The following is a 25,611-nucleotide window of genomic DNA, read 5'->3' as shown; positions in this document are numbered from 1 at the left end:
TAACCCTATGATACATGGGCACAAATAGTTATAAATTTGCAGGAGAGTGCCAGGAGTCTTCAGTGAAATCCTAATTGAGAACTCTGAAACTACTCATTCAGATTAAATGCCTAAATCTTTTCCACAACTGGCAACAGAGATAATGCTTCCTGGCTTCAGAGAGGCTGAGCGCTGAAACGTTCTGATGTTCTGCTTGTGACTGAAAGCTCTAGAGAAATGTTACTGAAAATACAGTGACAACCCATGTTGTATTTTTTAGTTACAGAGCTACAATGTTCTACCTGGAAATTAGTTTTAAGTTCACTAAATCCAAACCAATCGTAGATGATCCCTTTCCTGCTCTCCTTGCATCTTCCATTTGCTGCTAAAAACACCTCAAAGCATACACTCCTGACAACTGCAAGCATCATTTAAGGATGCTGTATACCAAAACACTCCCAGTGTAAAACCCAAGTCTGATGCAATTGCAACCTTGGATTTTTCTTTTTCCTTTTCTCCATGTGCACGTGCAGAAACCATATGTGCATCTACATAGCCACATATACACACACACACACGTATTTATAGATCCATCAACTCATTTCTCTCTATAAAACCCATACATAAATAAAATCCAGCCATTCTAACTGTACTTCTAAATTAATCATCAAACTTTGTCCCAGGTACACACTGCAATAGTTTTTTTCCCCCCCCCATTTACATAACTTGAACCTGGCCCTGTTTCTGAGTCTGTTTCCCTGGCAGACCACTATCACCACTCTGCAAATAGGATGATGGTGTCATGATCTCACCAGAACTTCAGGATTCCCTCTCACCTTTGGTCTAGCTGAGTATGAAGAACTCTAAAATCCACTCCCCTCTTCCTCTCCTGCCTCCAAATAGTTCTCAGACTGGAGAAGGATTTTCTTTCATGTCACTGGACTCTATGTCACTGTGGACTGTTTCTATGTCACTATATATTTTTAGGCAGTAATTGCATACACTTAATAATGCAAAGGAAAAGGAACTAGAAGTGCCAAGTGTCCTAATTGATGTAATGGTGAATTTGGAATTCTATCAGCCATGAAATTGCTGCCAATAAATTATTCACATGTTTGCAATTTCTATGGGGCTTTATTAATGACTATGAAAAAGCTAATCATGCATTCAAACTTACTTTGATTTTAATAGTTTCCCCTGTAGAAAATACAAGCATTTAGAACCAAAATTATTGTTAAGGACAGACTTGGCAGTTGATGTATCTTCCTCCTCCCTCTTACCCATCTTTGGGCACACAAATAATTCTGGATTACAGCGAGAATTTCAGACATGAAATTGTTTCAGGCAACGAAATCCTGTTTCAGGCAATGAAATCTTCTGGTAGCCTGAGGTTCAAGGATCCTACAGCCACTATTGAAATTAGCAGCTTCATTCACCATCTAAAAAGATACATCAAGCTGCAGAATTACCTCCATCCCCTTTGAAAATAGAAACTTTTTTTCTTTTTATAATAAACTGTTTTATAATAAACTTACCATGCATTTCTCAGCAAAGCACACGAACAGGACAAGGGCAATGATGACTGCAACAATGCCAAAGGAAATTCCTAGTTTTGCAGTTCTAAACAGAAGAGAAAGCATTAAAAACCCCATAGTGTTAAATGAAAAAAGTTTCAGAACTCTATCCAGACTAATGTTTGCTAATGGTGCTGCTCTAAATTTAGATAGCATTTTTCTTGTAAAAGCACTGGATGACCACAACATTCATGGGTTATTGTTGCTCTGTTGCACAAACCCTGCTGCAAGATGCTCTATTCCCTGCTGAAAGCCTGAGCAACTACCCTATATATCAACCACATGGGAAAAAACCCAGCCATAAAACCCCCACCAAAGATGCCATAAATCAAACATCTGCTTTCTCAGAGGTATGAGAACCTCAAAGTTCCCTCCTTGTATCTCCACAGTCAAAATGATCACTGAGCAAATTAACCAGCTAACCCCATTTTTCCATTGCTCACTCAACGTGCTTAACATTCAACTCTTCTCACAACACAGTATTTCTTGCTTACCAGGTCATTCTCCTGTGTGTGCTAAACAAACTCAATATTAAAGAAATATTTCTACTTTATTTTCACACTGATATCTAGGTTCTTATGCCAACACCACAAATGTACTCCTTTATTAAGGAGTATGTTAGTCCTCGGGGGTGTCTGTTTCTTAAATGTAAACTCTTATGTACTGCAAGAGACTTACAAGTTCCCTATACACAAGTTTGACTTTAGCTATTGGCTCATTTGAATTATAAATGATTAAAACACTGCCACTTACGTTGGCATTATCAGCATCTGTATCAAGAATATACAGAGGAACACAAAACTGGCACAGGCAAAGTAACTCTTCAGCTTTGGGATAGGAATGGTGCGATACTGAAACAGATCAGAGTAAATCTTAAGGGTAAATGCAGGGGGTTTTACAATTCTGTTACTTTCTCTTTATGACATACACATGCAAATGTACTCCCTGCTTTTAAAAGTAGACATAGAACTAAAAGAGAACAAAAGGAGAACAACATATAAAATGCACTTGAACATCTGTCAAGAGAAACAGCCTAGCCCAAAGGATAATTTTAAACCTAGAGGGAAATCTACAACGTATGTAAATCAGCACTTCACAGATGCATCTACTCAAAATCCTTCTATAACAAGGAAAATGGATATACACACACCCAGTAACTACATAGAGTGCACCACAGTACAGTAAATTAAAACAACAGTTATATTTTAATTTCTACATATAGAAATAGTACCTAACACATGTATTGGACTTGCAATGAAACAACCCCAGAAAGCAACATGGATGCAGAAATCTCTTGCTTTTTTTAAAAACCTCATTCGTTTTGAGACAAGTTCTTTATATAGTAAGGCTGCCAAACTCACACTAACTCCCTTATGGCAAGAATTTAACCACAATATAGAGGCAGTCTCCTTCAATGTACAGAATTGGCATTCTCAAGGAAGAATGACCGACTCAAAACATGAGAAGAGAGTTTCAAATACATTCCTGTGCTGCTCTGAAGTGCAAATCAAAGACCAAATAAAGGATTATTTCGCTCTTACCAACCTCTTTTTCAAGACCAGGATCTGCAAAGATCAGTGAAAATCCACAGAAGTCATCTGATTTGCCACACCAGGGACTGCATTTAGAGACTTGTGTTACAAACTGTATGCAAGAGGCCAAGGAGACCGTGCAAAACATTGGTGTACTTGGGGCTCCCCAGAAGTGAGGGCGAGTGCCACTGTTTTACACACACAACCGCTCTGCAAAGTCTTTTTGTTTCATAGCATAACATATGAGTAGTTATGTTTTTATGTAGCTAACAGATCCATAACACTGTACAGCAGCATCTGCCATTTACACACAAAATGTTAACCCCAGACCTTCCCTAAGGTTTACAAACAGGAAAGTATAATAGCAAATAGCAGCGCTGGCTCACAGCCTCCAAATACTTCCCCTAAAAACACTAGGAACAGACAAAGCACAGAGATAACAGCCTTGCTATAGTTTAGGTTAAAGTTTTTCTTCTCAAATTCACTGTTTTACATTTGATAGAAATTTAAATATTGTATTTTAAATTAAATTAAAGCAACAAACAAACCCCTCAGCATTGCCTGTGTCTGTGTGCTTTTAAATGCAAATATAGTGCCAAATGCACCACCTGCTACTGACAGACCAATTATCTTTAAAGACACTATAGTAATTTTATTATTAACCCCCAAACTGATTGATATATAGGTTTTGTTCAGGGCGGTGCATTATTTCCTGACACTTCTGAATTTAATAAGCAGAACACAAACATTAGCTTCTTATCCCATCCTACACTGCAGTTGGTCTCATTACTGCAGAAAATCACGAGAAACACAGCAATAATTTCTCAGTTTCACAGTACTATACCACTCTAAACAGCTAGGCTGACCATTGGCTTCCTGCAGTAAAAATGCAGTAATCCTCTCATTAGATTAAACTTAAAACCAAAAAGGAATTAAAACAAGTAAACAATGACCAAGAAAGGGTAACTTTTCATTTTCTGTTAAGTGAATTTTGTATCTAGGCTTACCACTGAAAATGCAGGATATTATCAAAGAGAAGATAATGAAAAAAAATACAATACTGCATACTTTGTTGAACTGAGGCCCTCAATAGTTGACATCATTTCATCATAAGTATCTTCCTCTATCCTTCCCTTCTGAGAGGAATTTCTGAGAATGAAATGAAGTGCATGTCACAAATGCTGTTCAAACAATTAATGGCGAGAGGACTGTACTTCTCAGTACACAAGTGGGATAAGCAACCAGGAAAAAGCAAACCAAGAATGCTCCAAACTGATAAACATACATATCTATCAGCACTTTACTAAACATTTCTCTGGTTACTCAAATCATCCATTTTTCAAGCCAATATTTTGATAAACTAAAAGAATGTTTCACAAGTGAAAATCATCCAGTTATAAACCAGGGCAGGTACCACAAAAGCATTTCTACATGTAGTGCCACTTTCTCATTACAGTACAATGGCATACATTAATCCTACTGACCAAACATCTTGCAAAATCCATTTATTAATCTTATTGAATATTAGCATGTTAACATTTATTTTGTACTGTAATATTTACGACTCCAGCATCTATGAGTAAGAAAACTAAAAGCACAAGCACTATGTGTGCACAATATATAAGGTGCTTTGATTTGTTTTCCACTGCTTTTAAGGCTTCTTACTTCCCTACTCCCTTCCATCCTGCTACAGCCCAAAAAACAAAACACAACCTCAGTGACTGAGAGGCCCATAAGATGAAGGGAGGGGAAGCTTCTTTGCAGCCTGCTAACAATAATAAATGCAAATTCAGATTTAGCTTCACCTAATGGAGGAATACCATACACACAGCAATTTACCAACCAGAAGACCACATGCTTACAGTACATTGGACTGCAAGAAGAGCCCAGGATGATGTAGTTCAAAAAAGAGAAAGTATTTGACAAACCTGTCAGCAGCTCTCTGGCGCCCCGTGGAACACAAAGGTATTTCCTAAATCAGATCAGGAATTAAGAATATGTTACACGCTCAGGAAATGGCAAATAACTACAGAAAACAAACCTCAGGAAGCTGCCAAAGCAATTTTTATTCACAAATTAAAATCAAGAATGATTCCTCAATTTAAAAAGTCTACCAAAATCAACCCTTTCCTGCAATGTTTTCTACTGTAACAAACGGCTGGTTTCTGAGGGAAGAACAATGTTAGAAAAGAATCAAATAGATCTTCCCTCACATTACTCTCCACACACTAAAATCACTAACAGCAGAGACAAGTAGACCAGAAATCACATCCAGAAGTCTGGATGGACAGAGAGTTAATTTAAAATTTACTAAAGGCATTTGTCCTCAAAGTAGTACAGCCCTGATGGCCATGCAGGGACACAGCCAGAAGAATGTACATCTCCTTTCAGCTTTTGGGAAGGGAAGGTGGAATAGAGAAAAAAAATTCTTACATTTTTAAGCCTTAAAAACCTTATCTTAATTTTTCCTGATAAAAACCTGTTGTGGACAGAGCATGTGGAGGGACTGTTTATCTTCTACAGATTTTGAGTGAATGTTTAGTGAATCAGGAGTCTGGGATAAATTATCTTTTCTCCAAAGCCACATGTGGCAAGCAGGACTCCAAGATGAAAAACATGTCAGAAAAGCTAGGAAGTTTTGCTTTGAAGGTTTAATCTGAATACAGCATGCTAGAGATTGGCAGAGTACAAATACTGTTAAGTTCTGAGAGTTGTTGCACAGATACCTCATTTCTCTATATACATTTAACACCAAAATAACAGCAGAAACTCAGCCACCCAAACAGCGTCAGACTTCAAGTTCCACACCATAGACATAAGGAGCAGATTGCAGTTGTAGAATGTCAATCACTGCTTCAAAGCTCACCTTTCTTCGTCTTCCTTGTGAACTTGAAGACTCACTGCTTACACTTTCTCTGTGGTTCAGGTGGGCAAAGGGCCTGGCTGCTCCCCAGGACTCTAAGTAACGTGTCATCCGCACAGATGCTCGCATCTTCAGTCCGTCGTTAACTCTTGTTTTAGGGAGATGATTATTTGATGTGCATTGTTTGGACTAACAGAAAAAACAAAACCATCATTCAAACACCAGAAAATTATACAAATTACAAAGAAATGAAGCTACGTGCCCTTGAGTCCTTCACGACTATCTAACCTAGCTATTAAGTTAACTATAAACACACACCAGCAATGCCAGCCAACCTCGATTCCTTTATCTCATGTAATTATCATGAGCTAAAGCAAATCATGACATAATGAATTTGCTTCAACTGTCTTTACAAGCCTTCACTTGTAATGCTGCAGTGCTCAAATTTCCTGATATAGCTGTGATGATGAGAGACATCACCGGATATTAAGAACAGATAGGATTTCCTTGCAGTCAGCACAACAGCTGGGGGAAAAGATTCCCAGGTCCTGAGCTAGGGCATTTCAAAAGAGTGGTTAGGAGAAGAGCCCACAAATTACAGACTCGACTTTAGATTGTATCCCAACATCACAGTTTGGGAGTCAAGCAGTGTATACAGCAATGTTCCTATGTGTACAAGGAACTACAGAACCACTAACTGGTTATTCTTTAACATTTCACAGCTATCCCCTAGTGAGCAGGGACCATTTTAATTGACTAGGGTCCTCACTCTGAAAATATGTTCTGTGTACATGCTGGGAGGTTGTAGTACATAAAACATCCAACAGACTCCATTGAATTCTTGCCAATTAAAAGTAGCTCTCTACTGTTCCTTCCTGTGAAGATCCTGAAGGAAAGAAGTTTGCCCTTTTCATTCTTTTCTTAAAAACCAAAGCCACAAGCAGATTCAAAATAGACACACTCCAGGTGTTTGCAGGTACCAGCCTCTATAGGGGCAGCCAACAGCTGCTAACTCTACACCTTGCAAAGAAGGTGAAGCTCACATCTAAGATAGTGAGGAAGATGTCAGAAGGCATTTTGCAGGAAATATTTTATCTGAAAGTGGCCCCACAGTACAGGTAATCTTTCATGAATTTATCTCACCTTTTGACCTGGATTTGAGAGACACACTTCATGCAAACTCTAAGTGGACCACAGGAGAGGTTTTAGAATAGCACTTACTACCTTTCAAGGTAACAGACATGTCACAAAACAGTAGGATGTGATTTCAGAACTGAAGTCCTGAATTCAAGCTACTCAGATGACTCAAACTATGCTTTCATTCTTTTCCTGAATTAAAAAAGGGGTATGCATCACACCCATCTATGCACTTAGAGCATATGCATATTTTTTAGTAAATATGGATGTTTAAAAACAGACTTACCCTTGGATCAACCACTAAATAGGTTTTGATATTCATGGATTCAAGGTAAGGATCTCTCAGGTGTCCATTTCCTTCTTCTACTTCATAAGCTTTGCCTAGGTGATTTAATGTTGCTTCGGTGATGTGTACTCGGCTGAGAAGGGGGAAAGAACAAGAGACCCAAACACTGACAGAAAGGTCACATTAAGCATTTCATTTGCATTTCAGCTGCTACTGCTGACATTTCTGCTTTTCTGTCTTCTCATGCTTTGGCAACCAACTGCCAGTACTTGCAGTCCTTCACTTCTTTGTTGCACATCTTTCATAGCATATATACTAGAAAAAACTTCCCAGAACAAGATAGTATCAGTACAAAACTAAATTAAGCAGTCACATACAAGAAACACAAAGAAATGTGATCAAAGGAGGTCTGCTGACTGACAACACAGACTCATAGGCAGGTTGTTTCACATGGCAAGAGCTGTATGGAAAGCTCACAACACATGTAAGCAAGGACTGTCTCATGCAGAAAGGGAGGAAATGGTTACAAAGTTGGGGCGGGGGGGGAAGCTAGAAAAGGATTTTGTCAAGTAGGAAGATATTCTGAAAGTCTTCCAAGGGGAAGAGAGGGGAGCATAACAGAGTAGCAGCAACAACAGACACCTAAGGGTAGTAAATTGTATTTTCTATACCTGTTCACACTTTCCCTTAAATGCTATTTAGTTCACTATCCCAAATCAGGTTTTGCCATATAAGTTACAAGCAATATCTTTCCAAGGCTTCTCAACAGGAGACTTGAGCATGTTCATCAAACTTAATTACTTTTCTTATATTCTATTTTCTCACAGTTCATCTTCCCACAGCTTTGCTCACTTTCCTTTGGAACAGAGTGGTTAAGCACCATTGCTACAATCCATCAGCACATCTACTCTTTAACTAACCTTACAAATGTATCATTAGTGTTGTGTGCAACTAAAATTAACTAAGTCAACAATGCACTGCCAAAGACACAGGAGGAGAGAGGCCAAGAAGTAGTCACTTGCCTAAGAATAGAATTGTATAGCCCACTGAAAACAGAATAGAATAGAATAAACCAGGTTGGAAGAGACCTTCAAGATCATCGTGTCCAACCTATCAAATTGGAAACCATTAACGCGTTAAAGCTCCAGTAAGTACACATTTGTCCTGTTTTTATCATCTCATTATGAGGATTTGTGTCATGGCAGAGTCACAAATTCCGGACTAATAAACCAGAATTATGCACGCCATGATGACAGAGTGAAGCGGCACTGAAAGGGAAGATCCTCACCCAGGTACGCCGGCCGACTCCATGCGGTTCGCTAAGGACACATCGTGCGACCAGACATCATACTGCCACTTCCGGAGGCCAATCACTCCACACAGCACATTCCCAGAATGAATACCAACCCTCATGTTGATGTCCACTCCCGTGGCTTCTCGCACCTGCCTATGGAGGAGGGTGGGTATTAGAGAACAAGCTACACGTCTTGAGTTTTCTCTCCTCCTCCTGCAAATCTGCTCAGGTTTGATCTCATTATACACTCTGTGCACAGACAAGAGACAAACCCATGGCCTAGGCGTACCTATCCAACTACAGATAGTAAATGCACTGTGAATGCTGACAAGAAAACAAAGTACTTTAGTCAGTATCTTCATGGCCTTGATACAGGGGAAAAAGTTTTCCGTGCCATACTTACTTTATCGCTTCACACATGTCGAGTCCCATTTTAACACAGTTCCTGGCATGAACTGGTAAGGACACAGGGAGGCCTGAGACACAGTAGTAACAGTCTCCAAGGATTTTTATTCTCATGCATTCATTCTCCTGTGAAATTACAGTAAACATACTGAACAGGAAAAAGTAAACTGCAAGTAGGCTAACGACACCACAATCAGGATTTGTCTATATCACTTTGAGAAAGTAGGCCTCATTCAACCCTCACTGAAGCAAAGTTTAGTTCTTGTTTCCCACATCCAAAGGCCTGGATGTTGCCCACTGGGGTGTAACAGAAAGGACCACTTTGTGCATTTCTGAAATATAATTGTCTTACTAGTTTCTGACTTCATTCTTGGAACAGTGTGCAATTGAGAAACTGCAAAGAAAAATAGAACTCTGTCACAGACCTTACCATCTAAAGAATGAAGTCCACTTATTTATTATCTTTAATCTTGTTCACCCTTTCCTTGATGCTTGTAAGGCAGCCTCATAAGTAAGATTGTGCAGTGTCATAAAACCTGCACTCCTAACTTCCCTGCATTTAGAGGGAAGTTAGGAGTTAAGATGCCCAACCTGGTAGCTTTGCAGAAGCACAAGGTGGATTTTTTGGGTTTCAAATACGATTGAAAAGGCAGCCAGCACTCACTGCAGTTTGCTAATGCTAATAAAACAGCCCACAATACTGTAATCTGGCAGCAGAAAACTCTTTCCTAGCTGTGCAACAGAGGATACCGCTGCCTGTGACTGGCAGGAGAGAGGAAAGGGGAAGAGCAAAAAGCTCCTCATGCTGTCTTTTGTTAAATGTTTGCTGAAGGATTTGAACTACAAATTAGGCAATGCTAATTCTATGATGCTGTGCTGCATTTGACTGAAGGGTAGAGACGGCTTAATTTGGGCCACCAGACAACCTCAGCTTCCTAACCCTCCCCTGGTGTGGGAACAGCCCAGTAATGCTTCAATCAGCTCCAAAATCAGACCAAAACAGTGGCAATTTGCCAAACTAAGCTGTTCTCGCTCATCAACCAAAGCCTTAAGAAAACACCCATCATTCTCCACAGTCTTAAGCCATCCAGCAGGTTCTGAGCACTGCAGCCAATGACAATCTTAGATAGTTAGCCCTGTTCAGAGATCAATGGGGGAGCCCATATTAGAGCTGTTAGACTTCAGGATCCAGCTCAATGGTCTGGGTTAGCCATCGACTTTTATTAGGTAAACTGGAGGCTATGGAAAAGATGACTGAGAATACTCCCCAGCAGAACCAAAATAGCACAAAAAGCAGGAATCTCTTCTTACAGCTCAACCGCAGAGTTGCAAAAGACTGTGGCTCACTAAATCCAGACAGTTTTTTAAACTGCAGTTTGCAGACATACCACTCAAAATCTGGCATCTTTTCTATTTTTCTATCTGAGGAACAGCTGCAAAAAAATGACCAAATGTCTCAATTCCTACTGCAGAATAAAAAGATCAAGGCAACTAGGACGACATGACTTATTCTATGTGTTCTTAACAGCTGCTTCATAACTATACCATCACAGTACAGTTAGTATGACTCTCATTTGCCAGTAATTGAAGCTTTAACTGTGTAACAGAAATAATCACACAATTATGCAAACGTGTATGATACAGTCCCTATAATCTGCAAATAGGTTCCCAGAGAAACTATTTCATATACTACTATGTATTATATAATCTGACAACTGAAAATGAGTTTGTGATTACAGTTGCAAAGAAAGTAACCTCAAGCAGCACTTGGAAGTGGTAAGAACTACTACCAGCCTGAAGAGTCAGCAGTAAGGATATATCTTAGTAGGGACCATTTTAACCTACTTCTTGTTCTTACACTTTCTTTGTAAGTATGCATTCCTAATTATTTCTCCTGAGCTAAATTCCTTGGTCTGATACAATATGACTGAACCTGTGAATTTAAATGCATGCCTGCAACTTTCTCCATTTGTAGAGCAAACAACTAAGCCTTCTAACTGAAGACAGAGAAGTTCTCAGTAGAACTTGTGTATGGTTTCTCTTACAGATTTTATTGCTATCAAATGATTCCCTGAACAATACAGATAAACCACCAAACTGAAGCATTGAAATTACAGCACTAATTTGCTGCATTTCCCATTTTCACGTTACAATTTGTTTTATTGTGATTTTGCTAGTGGGCCGACTTCAGAAACACTAGCACCAACAATCTTCTGCCTTGTGGAAAAGACTACTTTTTCCAGCGGTGGCCCTGGCCCCTACTGCACAACAAACTGCAACACCTACCTTGGCAATCTGATCAAATTTTCCAAAAAGCTCATTCAGCATCACCACTAGTTCCTTAGGAGAGCAGTCACTGGCCAGGCGAGTAAATCCTACAATATCTGCATAAAGAATACTACGCAAGAACACAAGGGAAGAACAACATGACTGAAACACGAAGATATGGCTGTGCCACAGACAAATATTAAAACATATTTAACAGAAAGCAGCTCTTTGGAAAACAACTCCAGAAAATAAAAGGAGAGGAAAAAAAAAAAAAGTTGAAGTATCTCAACTGATTTAGAAAACAGCACACTAGTTCGAGGCACGGAAGGTTGAGACTTGCTGGAACGTGTCCAGAGAAGGGCAACAAAGTTGGTGAGGGGTTTGGAACACAAGCCCTGTGAGGAGAGGCTGAGGAGCTGGGGTTGCTTAGCCTGGAGAGGAGGAGACTCAGGGGTGACCTTATTGCTCTCTACAACTACCTGAAGGGAGGTTGTAGACAGGCGGATGTTGGTCTCTTCTCCCAGGCAGCCAGCACCAGAACAAGAGGACACAGTCTCAGGCTGCGCCAGGGGAGGTTCAGGCTGGATGTTAGGAAGAAGTTCTATACAGAGAGAGTGATTGCCCATTGGAATGGGCTGCCTGGGGAGGTGGTGGAGTCACCATCATTGGAGGTGTTCAGGAGGAGACTTGATGGGGTGCTTGGTGCCATGGTTTAGTTATTTAGGTGGTGTTGGATTGGTTGATGGGTTGGACGCGATGATCTTGAAGGTCTCTTCCAACCTGGTTTATTCTATTCTGTCTTCCCACTACAAGAAGCTCCCTTCAGCCTGAGAGTCAGCCTCCAAAGTGGAGTTTCACTGGACTACATATATACTCTTAAGAATCAGCAGCTTATATTAATAACATTAGAGTTTTCACTTACCTAACATTTTGGTGCCTTTTTACATATAGGCTGTGGAAGTTGTTGTCATGCATTTGCCTATTATCATTAGTTTCCTTTAGCCGCTCAATGATTGCTAGCTTCATTTCCATAGAGATATGAGCTGGCAGGATGGATAACAGCAAATTTTCCTAAAAGGAGAGGGGAAGAAAAATAATGATGCAAAATTCTTAACTTTCAATCTGAAATTAATTTTAGTGACTAGCAAGAAGGAATTAATGACATTTTTTAAAGTCCCTTTATTCAAATAGCTTTTGAGGAAGGCACATCAGGTTTACTACAAAATACTTCCACATTTCTGTTCTCTGCATCACCCATTTCACAGTTAAAGGACAGGTGTTGCATTTTTTTTTTTATCTTTTTAAATTTTTGGTTTATATTTTGTTGTATATTTTATTTTATAACAGCTCATGAAACAAAAACTCAGTACCACAAATCCTGGATAAATAAATGAAAGCTTGTCTACCGACACTTGGTGTGATGTTAGCGTTGTCTGAGAAAGCTTCCAGTAAAAGTTATAGTCTATAAGGAACAATCTATGCACTATTAACAACATTGGGAATTCTCAAATACAGGAAAAGCAGCAACAGGCATAAAGGTGTCAACAACATACTGTTATAGCTTAAATGAACCAGGAACTGATGCCACTGAAATGAAGTCTTTGAAACAGAGTGAGAATACAGACTCTCCAAATGAAAACCACCTTGTATTGTTTGATTATTCAGTGCACTGTTTCACACTGGCTTTGACTTGAAAGCCTGTTCTTCAAAGACAACGGTGCTAAGTTGCTGGGCAGCAAAGGAAGACAAAAAGAGAGTACTTTGAACCCAGGAAGGGTTCTACTGCCCTGGAGACAGAGTCACCACATAGAGGAAATGGTGTGGGAAGCAGCTAGACACAGGAACTTTTTCTGATGACACCAGTGCACATTGTGTAACTGAGTAAAATGTTGTCCCTTTGGAACAAATCTTTGTCCCTTTTCCTGAATACCTGATGCAGCCATATACACATGGCCAGGGTTACTTAACCAGTGCCTGCCACCAAAGAAATGCCTTGGGATCACAGTGGGAAGAGGGAGTACATGAGCATCAAGCACTACACTAGGTATAGACAGCAGTTCAGTTTGAGTCTGCCCTCAGAAACAGAAATGCCTCCTGCTACTCCAGCATTTTAGTAGTAGGAGAGTCAACCTTGGTGAACAGTTTAAACCGTTTAAAGCCTCAGTGAATATGAAGGAACCATTTAAGGCTGACACATTACACAGTTTTCAAGGAAGTGCTGATGAACCCTGAACTTCATTTCTCACATCGTTTTCAGAGAAAAAGTGGGTGGCAAGAAAAAGAGATTTACATCGTGTGACAAATTACAACACAGATGAAAAGAAAGCTGTCCCTAGACTTAAGCACATCTACACTTCAAACACCACCATAAAAAAAACCCTCTCCAACAACAAACATGCAAGTTAGCACATCACCCAAAGAATGAGAGCACCCTGCCTGTGAAAGCTGATCAGATGCTTCTCTGGATGCTGCATGGGGAAATCCTGCCAGGACTTTAATGCAGATTTGTCAGCTCATCTCACAAGATTAGCATCAGAGGACAGATCACACTAGCAGTGTGGTGTTTTCTTCTTTTGAATTTGATAAGTCACTCCCTTTTCAGCCCCTTCCTTTTATCTAATAACTGGTGTGCAGAAAACTGTACACATCAGCCTTCTGGAGCTGCTGTTCTTAACTCTACTTATACCAGGATAAAAGAGGAAAGGCATCCCAGTTTCAGCTTTGACACTTCTTTACAGTTCTTCCTGAGTAAGAAGTTCATGTTCCTTGCTTATTCCTTAACTACCACTAGAGTTTATGGGAATTAACTATTTCACACTCAACTACTGTAAGCTAGTATATGATCTTTCAGGGCATTAAGGACATGTTCTTTTACATTATCTTGGGCCAGTCTTAGTAACATTTGATATCAGGAGAAAAGTAACTAAAGTAACTGACAATTACATTCCTGTTACAAATATTGTGCTTGTCATATAGACGAGCCACAGAACACATCTTCCTCCCTATAGCTCCCTTCTTTTGTTACAAACGGCACAATTTTTATGTTTGACACTAGGTGGGCATCACAAAGATGGAACCAAGCCTTTCAGCATGCATTAGTCACATACCTTATAAAATGATACAGACTTTAGAAATTAAAATAAACAATTCATAACATTAATTAGTTCACTCACTTGTTGCCTCTTCTCAATCTTCAGTTTCATTCGGACCTGGATGCACTTTAATGTGTATCTATACAAATCCCACGAAGCAACTTGCATTTGGCGTTTGTGAAACGCCCCCATCAAGTTACCACAAAGGAAAATGACAGCATTGGCAAGTAGCTGCACAAGAAGAAAAACATTTACCTGCAGCAGAACAGTCACTGATACACATACTGGCTCCTTAAAACCCACCAGTCCCAAGTCACGTTCCATTTTACTTTAACCTGGTCAAACACCAAAACATGTTGTTGCACTTAGCCAGGATGTACCTAGGAAATACCAGCTAACTTCCAGACACCAGCTTTCCTGACTGAACATGCAGTACTAAAATGAAACAAAAAACTCTGCCATGTAGTTTAACATTTATTTGCAGGTACCAGGGTTTGACTGAGGGAGAAGCCAATCTACAAACTCATGCATCAGCATGCTGTGTGAAGTCTGACACACACCTGCATCAAAAGAGCTGGAGTGCTACTTTGACCACTCCCTATTAATAAGTTTTGGGAACCCTGAAAGCACCCAGTAGCAATCACAGGCCCTGCTGACTCCCCAGGGCAGAAACAGCCCTTTTGATCCACCCTGCAAGCAGTGCCAGACGAAAGTCAGATAGACCTATCTGAAACAGCACAGATTGGGAAGAATGATTGTGACAAAGTTTGTCATATTTTGAGTAACTTAATTAAAAGCTTCAAATAATAATTGTGCTTCTTCCACTTAGGCCAGAAAACCAAAATGCCTCATAAATAAAAATAACTGCAATTTCATGAAAGTACACAAAACACATTGGGTCCAAGCTCTAAATCCATGAATGTGAAACATCCTTTTGGAAGTTTGGAACTTATCTAAACAGGATAGTTATGCCAATATCAAATAGCAATATGATGAGGGTATTTCATTATTTAGCCAAGTAGTATTTCCTTACCTGAAACAGAATGCATTCCTTCTTCTTCTGAGAAGTGATGCTTACCACAATGCTTAGAACAATAATATGGGAGAGAGCAGAAAGAACACTAACTATGACAGCACCTTTCATCCCAAAGGGTAGCATGGTATAAACTGTGAAGATTATGAATAGAAAGAACGGTACCTTTGGAAAGAAAGAGGGAGGGAAATAATAATCACACATACGTATTATTAGGCATCTGTCAAAAATCACTACAGAACAAGGAGGAGAGCAGCAGGACTCTTGCTGATTTTCAGAATGAACTAAAAATTGACATTTCAAAAGCAGAATTTAAACCATAAGGACAGCACTAGTCCTAAAAGCTTTGAAGGAAGTAGCAACTGTAAATTCATAACATACCACCTTGAAGTTTTTCAGCTGTCTTTGCCCTTCATTCTTAACCATTACAGCTGATGCACTTAGTGCATCAGTTATCAGAAATGGTGTGCTGCATGGGTAGCAACTTGAAGGGAAAGATTCCTTAACATCTCAAATCATTATTCTAATTTTACCATCACCCAATCATGTGTGTATGCTTATTCTATTTGATTAAAGCCAAAAACCCAACCAATGCTTTCTTGTGCCAACACAATCATTATTGACACCAGCCACATATTTAGATGCACAGATTTTAGCAGCCATTGTGCTTTTTGTAAACTGCTAGGGATCCCACAGAAGGTGTATAAAACATACATCCTATTTATAGATTTGTTATAGCTCATATGTATGAAAACTTGGAACTCTGATCACAGGAAAATCTTGTAGTGCTCCTGACTCAGCTCCATCTCATCCTTGCCACTCAACTTGCGTGGTTCTAGACATGAGTTTCCTCTAAGGAAGTCTCAAGGCACTGTCTGCACTTCAATGTTTTGCCAGAATAGACAGTTTGGTTGGGACAACAATAAAAAAAGCAAGCAAGCAAATAAAAGTTTTCATCCAACCAAAGTAATCTTCGCATGTTCACCTTCCCTACTTTGGGGGTGAGGGGAGGGGGCAGTGTGTCAACTTCTTACTACCTAAGTACAGTACCAATCCCACAATGTTCTAAACACTGTGCAATAGTTTTATAAACACCCACAAGCAAAGGTCAAGCCTGCACTTACATATTGCTTTGTTTAGTGTTAAGTTCATAACTTGAGATAGAAGTCTCAAGTTGTATTTTAGGCTTTAAGTCAACATTAATGAATTACTACCATAGCAAAGCAACACATTGGCTTGCAGCACTGAAAGCAGCAAAAACCAAACCTTGCTTCATCACATGCTCATACTCATTGTTAAGTGCAGTATATTTTGTCTTTTCCTCAAGGTAGTAACTTCTTCCTTGAGTTGAAAACCACTGAATAGCAACTGTAAATACATGGTGCTGGATTAAGGCCATAATACAGATCAGATTTTGGTTAACTGATAATTTATATCTTTCTCTATTTGAAATAAAGAGGGGAAGGGGAAGAGTCAGTAAAACAAGACAAAAAGTCATTTTGATTTCATTAAAAACCCTCCAGTTACATTATGAGAGCCTAGGAGGAGTTTCCTACGAATGATATTTTTGGTATCACGCAATCACCCGTCTTCTGATCAGAGATAGTAAGCAATGAACTTCAGCCACACCCAGCTATGCCAGGATGTGTCACTAATTCTTATTGTTCACTTCACCTCTCCTTCCAATTTGAAAACATGTTCCCTAAGGCACACCCAGCTTTGGAGTACTTCATATATTTATTGAATACCACTTCGACCCACATCAATTAACAAAGCCAGTAGGATTAATGAGAACTCTCTCAAAGACAAATTCATAATAATTAAGATCTAGTCAAGATCTTAAATAAAACTACAATTCAAGTTAAAGATGCAATTCCTGTATAGATTTATGTAGCTATTCTATTTTCTCATCTGAATTGTCTTTTCACTAAGGTAAAAATACAAACTAAAATTTACTATAATAGACCAATAAAACTAAATTTCAGTGAAACTACATGTCCAGAAAAATATTAGCATGCAGTTATAGCACTCACATAAAAGCACACAGACATATACACTGACCACCAGTTCTGTGTGAGTCCCTGGATGAAGATACACATACCTGCTCCCACAGCTGGTAATCATCTTCTTTTTCAAAAAGAGATACATATCCTATGATTAAGAAGCAAATCCAGATTGCAACTCCAAATATCGTTAGCCACCTCCGAAACAGGGATTCGATGCATAAAAGCAAATACATAACTGCAAATATGACAAGAGCAGCACATACTGCAATAATGAAGGCAAGATGATTATGTGCTTCCTGCAAAAGTAAAACAAAAGGTCAGATTGGGTCTAACTGTTTCTTCTAGAAAAAAAATGAAAATGCCTCTATACTGTCCTGGAAATATCTTAGGAAGGGTTCAAATATTCTAGTCTGAGTTCCTAAGTAGTCTAGCTGCAACAGCATGAACATTTTCAGACATTCAAACATACAGAGATAATAAACACTATTCCACAAACCCAGTCTAGCCCAGTTCCACCATTATTATTTCTCTAATTAGTGGTTTCTAACTATTGTACAACACAGATGTAGCCAAAGAAATGCATTTAAGGAGCTCAAGCTTTGCTAAAAAGCTGTGCAACAGCTCTCTTCCTAAGCTTTCCAGATCACTTGTAACATATAAACACTCTTGCTATTTCTTTCCATTTTTAAGAAACAAAAGCTAAAAGAGATACAAGGGCAATTGGTAAGATTAGATTTGTTGCCAAGGAACTTACAGACATGTTATCATGAAGTACACTATTTGGAAAGCAGTGCTAGAAGGCAGTGAGGGATTTTAACAGCTTCCACATTACCTTCCTACAAAATTATCTTTAAATCAGCTGCCAGCTGGGATAGCTTGAAGAACACCTTATTTCTTTACAGAAAATCATATTATGCCACAGAACAAAACATTATTTAGGCTGCATCATTCCTATGTCTATAAGAGTCCCGCTCTTTGCTAACTATTGAATCAACAGCTTGCCCATTGTTCTGGGAGGTTCCTGTTGTATTTTTATTACACACACACAAAAAAGTAAAAACATCATTACTATCTACAAATCCTTAGAAAACCTAGTTCAAAAAAGAATCAATCACCTTGGGAATTTATAACAAGTGGATCACTATATTATTTTACATTTCATAGCAGATTCTAAAGAGAAAATACAAGACATTTTAACCTGCATTCTGATTCCTTCCTTGGCTCCTTTACTATTTATTTACTATTGCAGCTACCACTGAGCATAGATTATGATTTGTGCATATTACATAGGAACAAAAGAACAATTCTTACAGTCTCTGGGCATGTGCCTGACAATACTGGGTCCTCTCTCATCTGCCCCTTCAAAAACATGCACAGCATTACATGCACAATTACTTGATTTCTTTCAACACTGCAACTTGGATACCACATAGATCAAAAAATTAGCCAGAAATGTTTTGTGTGCTGTTACACTGATTGCTCATCATCTTTGAAAGCATCAAATGGAAAAAGTATACTCACATCAACAACAAAAAATATTGTAATTAGAGTAGTCCAGAAAATTATTGCAATGAAGAGCAGTAGAAGCAGGAGTGGGTGCTGCTGGCTTGTGTAGCGGTACTTCTCATAGAGCGGGTCCGATATCCTGCAGTCATCATTTTCGTTGAAGAAGTATTTACCTTTAGCTGGCATTTTCCCCCAGGCTGGTTTCTGTTTTCTTAGTTTCCAGTGCACACAATAACACACAGCTGAAGCTTCCAAGACAAGCTTAGGTATTTTCCCTGCCGCCGCTGTGATTTTTCAGCACATGGAGTAACTCTCATTCTCTGATTTTACTTCTCATGAGCAGTAACAGGAGATTTCCAATGTAACCAAAAGCAAAAGAGTTAGCCGCCTCAAAACCATGGGCAATTCATCATCAACTTGTATTTGTGCAGATGAGAGTTTTTAGTGTGTGGATTTTTTGTGGGTTGGTTAGTTTTGGGTCAGTTTTGTTGGTTTTCTTATTGTTTTTAATTACATAGCAAGTCTCTGACTCCTTTCCTTAAGGCTGACACTCCTTGGGATGAACCCTGCAGAAAGACAGCATTATGAAATGATTCAGTTAAGCATACATGGTGTTCCCCAAGGGAAAAAGAAAAGGTAAAGACACCCCTAAACTGAACTTCATTGATTTACCTAGAATCTATAATACACTTCAGAAATGCTACTTCGAGATAAATAATTCAACCCTGAACTGGTTTCAGTTTGTATCCCACTGCGACTGCCATCCCCCTTTTTAAAAGTATCACAGAGCAACTTGTGCTCCTTCAGTACAAGTTAAATAGTTTTGAAATGGCAAACCACTTGCAGCACACTAAATTAGCTATTCAAAAATCATGCAGTTATGCATTAGTTGAATGAATACATTTTTAGATGTGACAAACGCAATGACATGCCAATCATCATCGTAAAGGACTCAGGTCAAAGTCACCACTTTTTGTGCCCTTTTTTTCCAGCAACCTTCTGAAAGCATGTAAGACAGACCTGAGAGAGAAAAAGGTTCCATCTCACAGACAGCATTACACACTAACAAGATCAATTTGACACAGTCCTGTTTCCATATTTAAGGTTCACATGAGCACTGTGGACCACAGCACCACTTCTGCTTTTCTGGGAGATTTGTGTCAGAACACCAAGAGAGGTATAACCTTGAAACAGCAACAGGCCACAAAAAAATCAAGCAGCACTTGCAGAAGCACTGATGGCAAACACACCAAGCCAAAGAGGGACTGAATCTGGGCAGCTGCCATGAAACCATGGAGCTCTGAATATCAGTTAATGGAGAAAAAGCCTCATTTCTTTAGAAGCCTTCACTGTATTCTGAAGAATTAGAAAGGAGAAGGGGAAAAAATGTCAACCAGAGTAGTATATATAAGAAACAACCCCAGCAGCATGGGTTGGAAACTGCACTAAGAACCTACAGGAATGTCTGCAAAACAAAAGAACACTATTTACTCAGATCTGGGTGAGCTCCATAGCCACCTGCATGCCAACTGATGTTGAAAACATTTTGTCAGTTAAAAGAATTTGCCCAATGAATATGCAAGAAACACTGGACATGCAATAGGCATAACAAAAACGTCGACAACAGTCTCCCAAATCTACTTTGTTTCAAGGTTGTGTTCAGATTCTGCAATAGCAACTTACCTAGGTAAGTACCAGGCAAGACCTGACATAAACACACGCCCACCTTTCACTTGCAATCAGAAAAGACAGCATCTCTATCTTCTACAAATCTGAGCATTTTTGACTGTTCTATGCTTTCCTTCTCATAGACAAGAATTTTCAATCATCACTAAACTCTCTGGTTTCTTACCGACAAAGCCATAGGATTTTGTTACAAAAAATATGAAAGCAAACATTTTATTAGGCTGCTAGGCTTGGACTGAAGCTCTTTTGTTCTCCTAGACTAGCTAAAACTGTCCAAGTGCTTTGTGTCAATACACGTTTTCTTAAGAGCTGGCCTGGACTCAAGAGCTGCAGAATAGACTTGAGGGTACTGCAGAGCCTAGAGAGATCAAGTGTTTTAAAGAAAACTAACTGAAACATGATATCATAGGCTACACTAACAAGTTGCATTACAAAAGTTGGAGAAACCTCTTTCTTTTGCAGCTTGCTCGAGATAAGTAGATACATAAAAGAACTCTCTTCACACGGAAAACTAAGCTGGGAACACGCATCACACAGACCAGCCCTTTGCTGAGGCAGAGCAGAAAGTTCAGGGCAAATGAGGCAAATCAGTTGATGGTGTGCCTCCAAAACAACCCTTGTTCATTTCCCATCTCCAGGCTTGTCATAAACAATATGGCAGCATATCACCAGGTACCAGCCTTCCCCCCAAACGTTTGCATTGCAAGCATATGATCGTAATATATTTTCATCACACAGCCAGATACTAAACACAGCAGTCTTCTCCCCATCTTATTTTCTATCTTTAAATACTATGGCAGAAAATACAAAGGGCACGGTGTTGACTTCCATTCCATCTTCTGTTTCACACAAATAACCAACAGTGTTTCTGAAATTACTCCAGCAATTTCCATGACACGAATGATTGCTGACTGTAATTACCCATTAGCAGGTATTAAAAGGGAATCAGGAATCTATGAACATCCAGTAGAATAATTGAAGGAGATTAGTAGGTGAATTATGAATCTCAGACAAAAATAACATCCAGTCTAGTGGACTCCACACCTCATTCAGTCTAGGAAATGAATGCTAGGGATCCATATGAATGAAACACCATTCACATTAAAGACAACACTCTTCATTTTAGACTTTGCTTCTAAATGCCAGCCTGCACTCACTTTAGCTTTTTCTATTCACACAAAAATCTTAGATCACTTAAAATCTATCTGTTCTCCATTTACCTGCTGACAGTGGCAAATATTAGTTGCAGAAGTAAGTTTCTTTACAAAGCTAAATATTTTTATATATATATTGACTATTTTCATGTGAAAGTTCACCTACCTTAATCACCTTTCATTTCTGAAGAGCTCCTTTTGCAATACAGAAAAGTCAAAGGAAAAAAATAGAAGGCAAATATAAGGAAGTCTTACTTCACAGAATCACCAAGGTTGGAAGAGACCTCAATGATCATCAAATCCAACCTGTCACCACAGATCTCATGACTAAACCATGGCACCAAGTGCCACATCCAATCCCCTCTTGAACACCTCCAGGGACGGTGACTCCACCACCTCCCTGGGCAGCACATTCCAACGGTGAACGACTCTCTCAGTGAAGAACTTTCTCCTCACCTCGAGCCTAAACTCCCCCTGGTGCTGCTTGAGACTGTGTCCTCTTGTTCTGGTGCTGGTTGCTTGAGAGAAGAGACCAACTCCCTCCTGGCTACAACCACCCTTCAGGAAGTTGTAGAGAGCAATTAAGGTCTCCCCTGAGCCTCCTCTTCTCCAGGATAAACAACCCCAGCTCCCTCAGCCTCTCCTCACAGGGCTGTGCTCAAGGCCTCTCCCCAGCCTTGTTGCCCTTCTCTGGACACCTTCAAGTGTCTCGATGTCCTTCTTAAACTGAGGGGCCCAGAACTGGACACAGTACTTATACCTACCTTCTATTTTCTTACAAAAAGGGAGCATACCCACTTCCAGAGAATACCACTCAAAACTATAGTTACATAAAAAAGCCAAATCAATACAAAAAGGTAGCCTGCCATTTAGAAAATAAGCAGGAGAAATCAGGGCAAAGCATGACACTACATCACCTAGGTTATGACCTCAAACAGAGAGAGGCATAGCGATGACCTCCTCAGACCCCTCGTCCTGTGCCAGCTGCATGGTTTGCCTGCCCAGGCACACAGCTCCAGCACCCACTAGGATCTTCTTCGGGGCCTGTTCACCAAATACAATAACAGTAAACAATTTATCACTTCTCTGCCAGTGTGGTTGAGTGTGACAGATAGGAGACGGAGCTCTCAGATGGAGCTCCAGAGCTGGCCCAGTGTTTGGAACAGAAAAGCAAACCACATGTAGGAAAGCGAGGGCAGCACTGAGGAGTTCAACTGACTCATCACTTCTCATGGCTGCACAGTCAAATAAAAAGAATACCAGAACATCACTTTGAGAGGTTGGGAATTTGCTGCTCATTTTTAAGTGCCACTATTATTACAGAATGTCCTTTGAGGAAAAGGATTACAGTCACAGAAAGAAATCCCTATGCTACTGACTTAGGTAGGACAGAGAACTGATGACAGATGATGGCTCAGGAAACCACAGATCTGTAATTTAAGAGTAGCTCACAAAGTTAGCAGAAAAGAAAGAAGAGTCCATATAACCAGATTGGGAAGGTGTACTACTGTTCTGAGGTAGTAAGGTAGTTTATTGTGCAAGCATGGGATGGTTCAATCAAAAAACTCTATTAAGCCTTATAATTAACTGCTGGCTCTGTCTTAGCAGGAGTAGGCAAAAAAAGTTAAAAAAAAAACCCAACCCCAAAATAAAGAGTCCTTTTATAATACCAGTTTTCATAAGCAGCAGACTCCAGGGTGTAAAAAGATATCACATCAGAAGGAAATTGAGCCATGCTTTGCCTCTTTCCAAGCCCAAGGTGTATGATTGTATCGTTGATTTCCAGACTCCCTGCCACATCTTACAGATAGATTTTCTAACTTTAGCTGGTTTAAAATTGAACTTATCACTACTACAGTCAATATTCCACTTACACAGAGTTCTTGGTGACCTATTTAAAATTCATGTACTTGAACATAGCAGGCTCAGAAGTCAGGATAGCTTTTCATTGTATCATTTCAGCTTAATTATATCAAAAGCAGAATGTGTGTGCAGTTATTTCCAGCAGTAAACTACATTAAACTATATAAACTGCAGGCAAAAAAAGCCCTGAAACATAATATTTAACTTGAAACTATGGGGGAAAAATAGTTATCAGCTGAGATAGGAATAGGGATGGAGTGTGTGTAAACCTCAATTTCCCTAGAATACCCTTTATTTTTACAGACTTTAAAATCTGTGGTATTTTCAGAAGATTGTTTTCCCTTAAAAAATGAGAAGTATTAGTCAGTAATACTCATCTGGTATTGAAATTAGCAGTAAGAAAAAACAATAGTAAAACTCACTTCAAGAATGGTACAGAATTACAGATACAGTATTATAAGCCCATGGCAAACAAAAGTGCTCAGGCTGACAAACTTCCTAAGTTTGACTTAATTACATCTAGAATGGAATCTCTCAAATTCATATAGCAGCATTTTAAATAGGCCTCAGTTGTTCTCTCCTGCTAAAGTGATGAAGAAAGATAGACTGCTGATGTGACAGAGCCGGAATACAAGGACTTGACACTTCTAACTAAGGCTAGATATGCCAACATGTGTTAAATAAATAAATGCATAAATACAGAATCACTGAGCAAAGGAGTGTAATGGTCATCACACATGACTGACTTCTTTCCTGTCTCACTTAGTCATTTAGGGGGAGTGTTACAGTTCAGCACAGAACTGCATCTTTACCACCTCTAGGGTAAATAGTGTATTTGCACAGAACAGGTGTAATCATTATATGGGAAAGGATAAGGGCCACCCTATGGCCAGGAAGAAGATAAAAGCTGTCCTGAGCAAGATAAAAAATTGCTTGCTATTTAGGTACAGTCCAGCTGAAACCAGTAAAGTAGAGAAGGAGGCTCAAAGATAAAACCTCTTTCTCCAATCTACAATGCTTTCACACTACTGAAGTATGTAAAAGTATGTATGGGAAGTATGAAGCTGAAACTCAATTAATGCACTGGCATCAGCATCATCTTTGATTTGTGTCACTTTTTCCCTCCCCCGGTCTCTACTTTTGTGGGTAAACTAACATGGACATGTACACTAAAAATGTGTCATTGAACAGTAGGTAACAGAACTTTAAGGCTGCTAAAAAATAAATCAGCACTATATTCCTGCTGTACTCTGTTATCAGTACAGAGTTCCATTACAGAACCAAGGATCTTATAAAGCAATTTTTCCAAACATCATAACCAAAATGCAAGTGTAGACCGTAATGTAAGAACCCCATTACTTGTACCTGCTGCCAAGGGCCAAAATGGTTGTTTCTATCCAATTTTCTGCTTACTCCACAGTATCACCTGTACCACCTTCAGTTTATTTTGGAAGGGACATTAGGGGTCATCTGGTTCCAATCCCCCTGCCATGGACAAGGACATCCTCCACCAGACTGGCCCCAAGGCCTCCTCCAATCTGGTCCTGAATGCCTCTAGGGAGGGGGCATCCATGACGACCCTGGGCAACCTGCTCCAGTGTCTCACCCCCCTCACTGCAGACAATTTCTTTCCAATATCCAGTCTAAAGTCCCAGGTTTGATCTGGAGATCACCCAGCAGCATGTTTGGGGAGCCCTGCTCCTTCAGCAGGCAGGGAAGGAGCTCAGGCTGGGCTCCACTAGTGCTGGGCATCAGCTTCCCCCAGTGCCATGGCCTGACACTGCCCATGTGCCTGGCAGTGCAATGGGATCCTGCTAGACCTGAGCAACACATCCCTGGAGGGCATCACCATTCTCAACATCTTCAGCAGGTATGGCAGTTCCAACCTCTGAAACAATCAGACCCACTTAGAAAATAAACTTCAGCTCAAGGC

General features: G+C 39.7%; 1 protein-coding gene across 1 annotated transcript in view; it reads right to left on the bottom strand.

Annotated features, from left to right (window-relative positions):
• Window positions 1-19,535, bottom strand: part of ADCY7 (adenylate cyclase 7) — a 28,320-nt gene extending 8,785 nt beyond the window's left edge. The window contains exons 1-15 of the mRNA XM_054170106.1: window positions 18,991-19,535; window positions 17,565-17,765; window positions 15,464-15,628; window positions 14,512-14,661; window positions 12,261-12,409; window positions 11,357-11,468; window positions 9,069-9,196; window positions 8,660-8,818; window positions 7,372-7,504; window positions 5,952-6,137; window positions 5,014-5,057; window positions 4,154-4,234; window positions 3,099-3,171; window positions 2,307-2,404; window positions 1,515-1,599 (exon numbers count right to left, since the gene is read on the bottom strand). Coding sequence (XP_054026081.1) covers window positions 1,515-1,599; window positions 2,307-2,404; window positions 3,099-3,171; window positions 4,154-4,234; window positions 5,014-5,057; window positions 5,952-6,137; window positions 7,372-7,504; window positions 8,660-8,818; window positions 9,069-9,196; window positions 11,357-11,468; window positions 12,261-12,409; window positions 14,512-14,661; window positions 15,464-15,628; window positions 17,565-17,765; window positions 18,991-19,161 — 1,935 coding nt within the window. The 5' untranslated portion in view covers window positions 19,162-19,535. The remainder of the gene's footprint in view (window positions 1-1,514; window positions 1,600-2,306; window positions 2,405-3,098; window positions 3,172-4,153; window positions 4,235-5,013; window positions 5,058-5,951; window positions 6,138-7,371; window positions 7,505-8,659; window positions 8,819-9,068; window positions 9,197-11,356; window positions 11,469-12,260; window positions 12,410-14,511; window positions 14,662-15,463; window positions 15,629-17,564; window positions 17,766-18,990) is intronic.
• Between the last annotated feature and the right edge of the window lie 6,076 nt (window positions 19,536-25,611).

Source organism: Dryobates pubescens, chromosome 19, assembly GCF_014839835.1.
Source record: "Dryobates pubescens isolate bDryPub1 chromosome 19, bDryPub1.pri, whole genome shotgun sequence".
Taxonomy (NCBI): domain Eukaryota; kingdom Metazoa; phylum Chordata; class Aves; order Piciformes; family Picidae; genus Dryobates; species Dryobates pubescens.
This window is presented reverse-complemented; position numbering and strand designations above follow the sequence as displayed.